Here is a 6,493-nt window from a genome sequence, read left to right as displayed (position 1 = left end):
GTGACAGTGATGTGTGACACAGTGTCACGTTGACAGCACAGCAGTGCTGCCGTCAGGGGGGCTCCACCAGTGGTGTAAAGTAACTAAGTACATTTACTCAAGTACTGTGCTTAAAGGAGAATTTTGGTCTAAGTTTTTCTTACCTTTTCTATGATGTTATGATATCTTAGGATGAATGGTACAGTAGAAAAATGTCATAACTCCATCCCGGGTCCGCCACAGCTTAAAACGTGCGCGGATAGGCCTTGCGTTAGATCACAAATTTGAATAGCTTCTAAGTCTCGCTAGACGAGATTGAAATAGCGAGACTTCTGTTTTGTTTTTAGTTTTTTAGTTTTTTTGGACAGTGTTCTGTCACTATGTGATCTAATCTTTCAAAAGATTGTTATACATTTGAAAACTTGAAATGGGACATTCTGCATAATGAGTACTTTTACTTTTGGTGCTTTAAGTACATTTTGATGCCAATACTTTTGTACTTTTACTCAAGTACATTTTGAATTCCGGACTTTTACGGAGTATTTCTATATTGCAGTATTGATACTTTTACTTAAGTAAAAAAAATGTAGTACTTTTTCCACCACTGGGCTCCACTGACACACTGTACAGTAGCTTCCTCAAATCAAACATGTACAGTAATAGGCCAGTGGTTCCAAACCTTGTCTAGATCAGGGCCCACTTTGAAAATCTGGAAAGTGTGGGGGGTGGGCCATGTGCATTTTCAGAGCGTGTTTATTTTCATGATCAATCAATCGATCGTGTTGCAGCTTGGGTCAATGGAACCAGCGTACTATACTTACTAAGTTCCTATTTATCGGTATCACGTACAGTACAGTACGAAAACTGACGTCTTTTTCATATATTTGGGGGCCCACTTGCAATATCCTCACGGTCCACCAGTGGGCCCTGGCCCACAGGTTGGGAATCGCCGGTATAGGCTACCATGAAATGCTCACTTTGTGTGTCTGTATATTTTCATTGTGTGCTTTAGTAGTGTGGTTGAGCCCTGTGCACACGCGCACACACACACGCACACACACATGTTAATGTCCTGGAATGTCTTTGCACTGTGCAGATTGTGATTCTGATGCGATATTCATCGTGAGTTTTGGATTTTGACTCTCCAGATGCTGGCACCAGACAGCATCTGGGGGGGTGTACGTCGGGGGTTGATGGTCAGGTGGAGTGGGTGGGGTGACTGGTTGGTTTGGGTTGATGGTGGGGGGGGGGGAGTTTTCTCTCTCTCTCCAGCACACCCCCAGCCCCAGCTGTTTACATCTCCTCGGCACGTCTGCGCGGCTTGTTTCCATGGATACCGGAGTAAAGATAGTTGGGACGTCTCAGAGATACAGTGCAGAGTGATGCTGATTACCGAACGTGAGCTGAAGAATGAACAGGCAGCACATACATGGGGTTGGGGAAGCGATACGGATGACTTATCAGTATGTCTTACGCCATCATCATATATTTAAGAACAGGGTAAATACAGGTTATATATGTACAACTAGAGGTTCGGGCCGCTACGTGGCCCTCACACCTACACTATGCCGATCTGACAGATATGTTTGAATCATAGTGTCGGGATCTCCATATATGCATATGGATATATCTGGTTTGTTTATGGTTATGTCTGAGTCATAGTGACATGCCTATAAGCAGGCCCGGATTGGCCGTCGGGAGGACCGGGACTATTCCCGGTGGCCTGCCCTCTAGTGGCCTGCCTGAAAAAAAAAAAAAAAAATTTTTTTTTTTTGCATCAAAAAAAAATATCAGGTCAGGCCAGGCCAACCACAGTCAATTTCAATTCAATGCAGTCAGTGTTGCTTGCAGCTCAGTGCAGCTGCGGGCCTCCCCCCTACCTTTAACCCCCAAAAAGGCCCCCCTTTTGTAAGGCCCCCCAAAAATAAGGCCCCCAAAAAAAGGGCCCCCCCCAAAAAAAACGGCGCGCGCTGCGCGCGCGCAGGGTGGCCTGGGTGGGCGTGTATCTCCCGGCCAGATTTGGAGTCCCACTCCGGCCCTGCCTATAAGTGGGCGTATGGGGTTTGTATGGCGTTTGTTTATGGTTATGTCTGAGTTAGAGTGACGTCAGAGAGCCAATTTCAATATACTGTAGGATACAAAGCCAGAGTTATACCGCTACGCGCAGGGAGCAATTTCCGGCAATTTCATACAACAGAGCACGAATTAGGCATAAAAAGGGTCGAGGGGCTGTTGTGGGTTGTGTGAAATGAAGGCTGGTTGTTTTTCAAACACATGGCGATATATTAGCCTATGTGGCAGATCTTTGATTATTGCTCATTGCATGTTCAGCCCAGTATAGGAGAGAAACACAGTAGCACATCACGCACCATCACTGTCATACTGTGTAAAGTAAAGAAAGCAGCAGTCGGTTAAAAGATAAATAGTTTATGTGATTCTGTCACATAGCATTTATTTCAACTCTATACACATTTTTCTAAACGTGTTATACAGTCTCTTTTTTTTCATTATTTTCTTTACAATTTGACATTATGTTTTTTTTATTCTTTATTTTTTTTCAGCATGCACTTTTCGAAAGCCAACAAAAGGCTCCACAAACACAGACTTCAATCTAGAATCTTCCTCACAGTAATAAAACATACAAAACATGGAGTTGGATCAAAAGGCCGACAGAATGAAGACAGGACAGAGAAGCACAGCATTGGACTACGGTACCATGACTTTTACAAAGGACCCAAGCAGTATACTCTACAATAAGACACATAAATACTTGTTCTGGACCCCCCCCCCCCTCCCACCAAAACACCTTGTCAAATTACATTGTCCTATAAATCGTTACTGTTGGGCAGAAACCTCCTATATCCATATTTTAACTTTTTAACCTTTTTTTCCCGTTAATTAACGCCCTACCTGATCATACTACAGCGTCACACAAAAGCATCAAAAGTAGCCGATCCGTAAGCTCAAAAATGCGGTGTGAAGCAACACGTTTCGAGCTTACAGATCTGCTACTTTAGATGCTTTTGAATTTGAATCCTGCAAAATAGCCGTTTTGGACATAATATGAGGTTTCCACCCGACAGTGACAAAATAAGCAATGACTGGTACCCCTTGGTTGATTCAAAGGGTAATGCCGTAATTTCTACTTCGGCGTACGAGTCTGTCGCAAGCTTTAAAATCCGCAGATCAACAAGCTCGCGACGCAGTCACACCCGCAGCGCGTAGTGAGCTTGTAGATGCGCCACGCCACCATACGACGAAGCATAAATCTGGCTTTAGAGCAGCATGTGTACTATTAGAGAGAGGGAGGGTTGTGTGGGTGCAGATCGATACTTGGCAGCCAGCCAACCACAGGTCATACTAGGCGCAGATCGCAACCCAACCTCGTTGTACCGTGCCAACCCCCAGCCGTCTCACCTCACCATCGGGCTCAGAAGATCGTTAACACGGCTATCTCGACTTGTGCCTGTTTCTTTTAATCGCTGAAATCACAGTGTGGATCGGTGCGTTTTTTTTCTTTTTTTCTGGTGGTGCTTATTGCAAATCTGATCTGAACGGTTGGGTGTTATGGCAGTGGTTCTCAAACTTTTTAATTCTCCATAGCTCTGAGAGTGTACAAATGGAACCAAATGGACCCGTGAGGGTCCATTTGGTTCCATTTGTACACTCTCGGAGTTACAGACCTTTAAGGGGCCATTCGGAATCCCCTCAAGGAACCCTGAGGGTGTCCTGGACCACTGGTGCATGTGATTGCTACCGTGTGCCCAGGGTAACACGTATCTTTGCGGGGACAGGGGGGGTACGGGGCTTCTGTCTCAGATATATGTGCTATAGAACTGTCTTGAAGAGAGACAGTATACATTACGCTTGTCCCTGGCGTCCACCGGTTTGCCCCTTGCTGCATGTTGCAGGTCTTACCCTGGAGTTTGAAGTATACAAACATTTAAAAACACACACCAGAGCAATTAATCCACTGAAGGTTCCTACGGGAAACGAAAGCAATGATGACCATTATGTCACATTTATTCAGCTTAGTCACATTAGTCTCTCTATACCGTATATACTTGTATGTAGATTTTCATATTGGAATACACTCCATTTTTAGAACACAAAGTGCCTCAACTGATACATCTTAATACACTTATTGCGAGGAGGGATACCATAGCAAGAAGAAGTGATTGACATGTGTGTCACGGCGCCACTTTAGCGACCGACAACCTTGTTACCGGACTCGCCAGGACAGATGAGCGCACCGAGCCTCTAGGGCTGTATGTACCGTTTGATCTGCTTATTTACAAGTACAACATCTATTTAGAAGCCTCTTTGAAGGACGTGTCTGTTTTTCATTCCTCTCTCTTTAGTCCCCCCCCCCCTCCCCACGGGTGGCAGTTCCAAGTTCAGCTCAAGTCCAATATAGGAGAAAAAACAAATCCGGGAAAAGGCAAATGCTTGTCAAAGTCCACCGATTCCCCAGAATTGCCTTTGGTAATGAGTTTGTCTCGCGCTCGCCGAGTGGTGAAGTGGGAGGCTGTCAGTCTGCTTGATTAGTGTGTCCGTTCCCCCCGGTCGTTGTAATGTCCTGTGGGTCCCAAGCCCCAGAGTGGCGTTAGATCTCCAGACGGGGTCCACACACTTCAATAACTCCTCGTGCTGATGACACGTCTTATTCCACCATCATTCAACATGAAAATGAATTGTCAGGACAAACATATAAACAGGTCACATCTCCAAATATCAAAAATGCATCATCTGTTTCGACTGAATGTCGTTCTTTAAGAAACTAACATGCACTGCAGGGCAGTGGTTCTTAACCTGTGGGTCAGGACCAGGGGGGTCCCCAGATGATTAGCTTAATGTGCAATATTGTTTTCTCACTCAACAGTAAACAAACCAACATACAGTATAAGTGCATACAGGGTATCTGCACATTTCTAAAGTGACAATTTAATTACTTTTATGACCTTTTTAATATTGAAAAAAATAAAATAAAAGTAAGACATTACTCGGTCAAAAGTAATCATCAAATTATACATTGGCCAAATTGTGAAATATTACCAGAGAAAGAGGCAAAAACTGAACGTTGTGATCTACAAGCTCACAACGCCTCGCAATGCAACTCAACAACTACAATCCCAAGTGCTTGTCAGGGTGGGGGGGTCCCCAGTTCACATAGGATTATTTGGGGGGGTCGCGGCCTGAAAAGGTTGAGAACCACTGATGTAGGGTACTATTAAAATAATGTAAACAGGAATAAAGTACAAATCTTACAATTCTATGGCATTCTTTGAATGTATATTTGTAATTTGAAATGCTCTATCATATATTACAATGGCCCAGTGGGGGGGTTATTCAATAATTTGGTCTGCACACACACAGTAGAGAAACATTAGTCTGAATGCTTCCTTTAATTGGTCTACTTTTTGTCAAGCTACAGTATATGTGTAAGATGCATTGACTGTGAGCTAGTTGCTAAGCAACGTTCTGCTACTGGTATGTAGAGATGGGTTAGGCACATTGTTGAATGGCAACATCTGCTATCCTTCACCTGTTGGTGCAACAAAATGCCTTTATGTGTGAGCAATACAAATTCTCATAAGCCACGAATGGCTATAACTAAAACTAACAAAACACAAGGCCAGGTCAGTTTTTCATGGGGATTCTACTTGAGGGCTGATCAGAGAGAATCACTGAGAATGAATGGGAGGAAAAAGTGGTGTAGGATTATTGGATTTGTATTGGATTTGTGCAATGGCATAGAGAAATATCTGCGTTAAATTCATTAGACTGCTGCCTTATACAGTGCCTTTGCCTCATGAAGAAATATTCAATTACCCCCTTTTTGCATACACACACACACACACACACACACACCACACACCACACACCACACACACACACACACACACACACACACACACACACACACACACACACACACACACACACACACAATGACCAAAACCAAGGTTTGTGCACTGCAATCGTACCCAACATGCCCAGCATTCTGAAGGAATGTTACCTTTTTCACCATGGCGGTGCTTTCCCTCAAGCCATTAAGTTAGAATGCTGGTCTCTGCTTGTGTGAAACCAGTAAAGACAACCTCTTTGCAGTTATCTGTGAGTGAACAACCAGAGACACTTAAGCACTCTGCAACATGGCGACAGTTCACCTTCACCAAAGGAAATCACAAAAGGGGGTTTAGGTTAATTGAAAACAGAAGCAGCAGACAAACATCCCACATGCAGAGAGAAACCAAAAACCCTGTTGGCGTTCTGTGCTTCCTGTTAATGTTCAGCTCTCTCTGTGGATGTTAGGCAAAGCCGACGGAACGATGCAGACACAATACGAGAGTGCCACCACCAAGTCCCCCCACCCCACCCCGCCGTAATCCCAACACATTTTCCTCATCCACTTGCTCATTCACTGCCTGCCTCTTTCTTCGCTGGCAGGCAAGATGATGCCACAGGGTGATCCATGCAAACATGAGCAGGCCCAGCGGCAATGAGAGAGTGA

At 44.4% G+C, this 6,493-nt stretch overlaps 1 protein-coding gene across 1 annotated transcript in view; it reads right to left on the bottom strand.

Moving 5' to 3' along the window:
* Positions 1-3,648: 3,648 nt before the first annotated feature.
* kcnc2 (potassium voltage-gated channel, Shaw-related subfamily, member 2) overlaps positions 3,649-6,493 on the bottom strand; it is a 76,513-nt gene continuing 73,668 nt past the window's right edge. Inside the window, exons 4-5 of the mRNA XM_084049467.1 lie at positions 5,999-6,094; positions 3,649-4,641 (exon numbers count right to left, since the gene is read on the bottom strand). Coding sequence (XP_083905593.1) covers positions 6,033-6,094 — 62 coding nt within the window. The 3' untranslated portion in view covers positions 3,649-4,641; positions 5,999-6,032. The remainder of the gene's footprint in view (positions 4,642-5,998; positions 6,095-6,493) is intronic.

This window comes from Gymnoscopelus microlampas (genome assembly GCF_963454915.1).
Source record: "Gymnoscopelus microlampas genome assembly, chromosome: 23".
Taxonomy (NCBI): domain Eukaryota; kingdom Metazoa; phylum Chordata; class Actinopteri; order Myctophiformes; family Myctophidae; genus Gymnoscopelus; species Gymnoscopelus microlampas.
The sequence above is the reverse complement of the archived record's forward strand: the minus strand, read 5'-3'. Positions and strand labels throughout refer to the sequence as shown.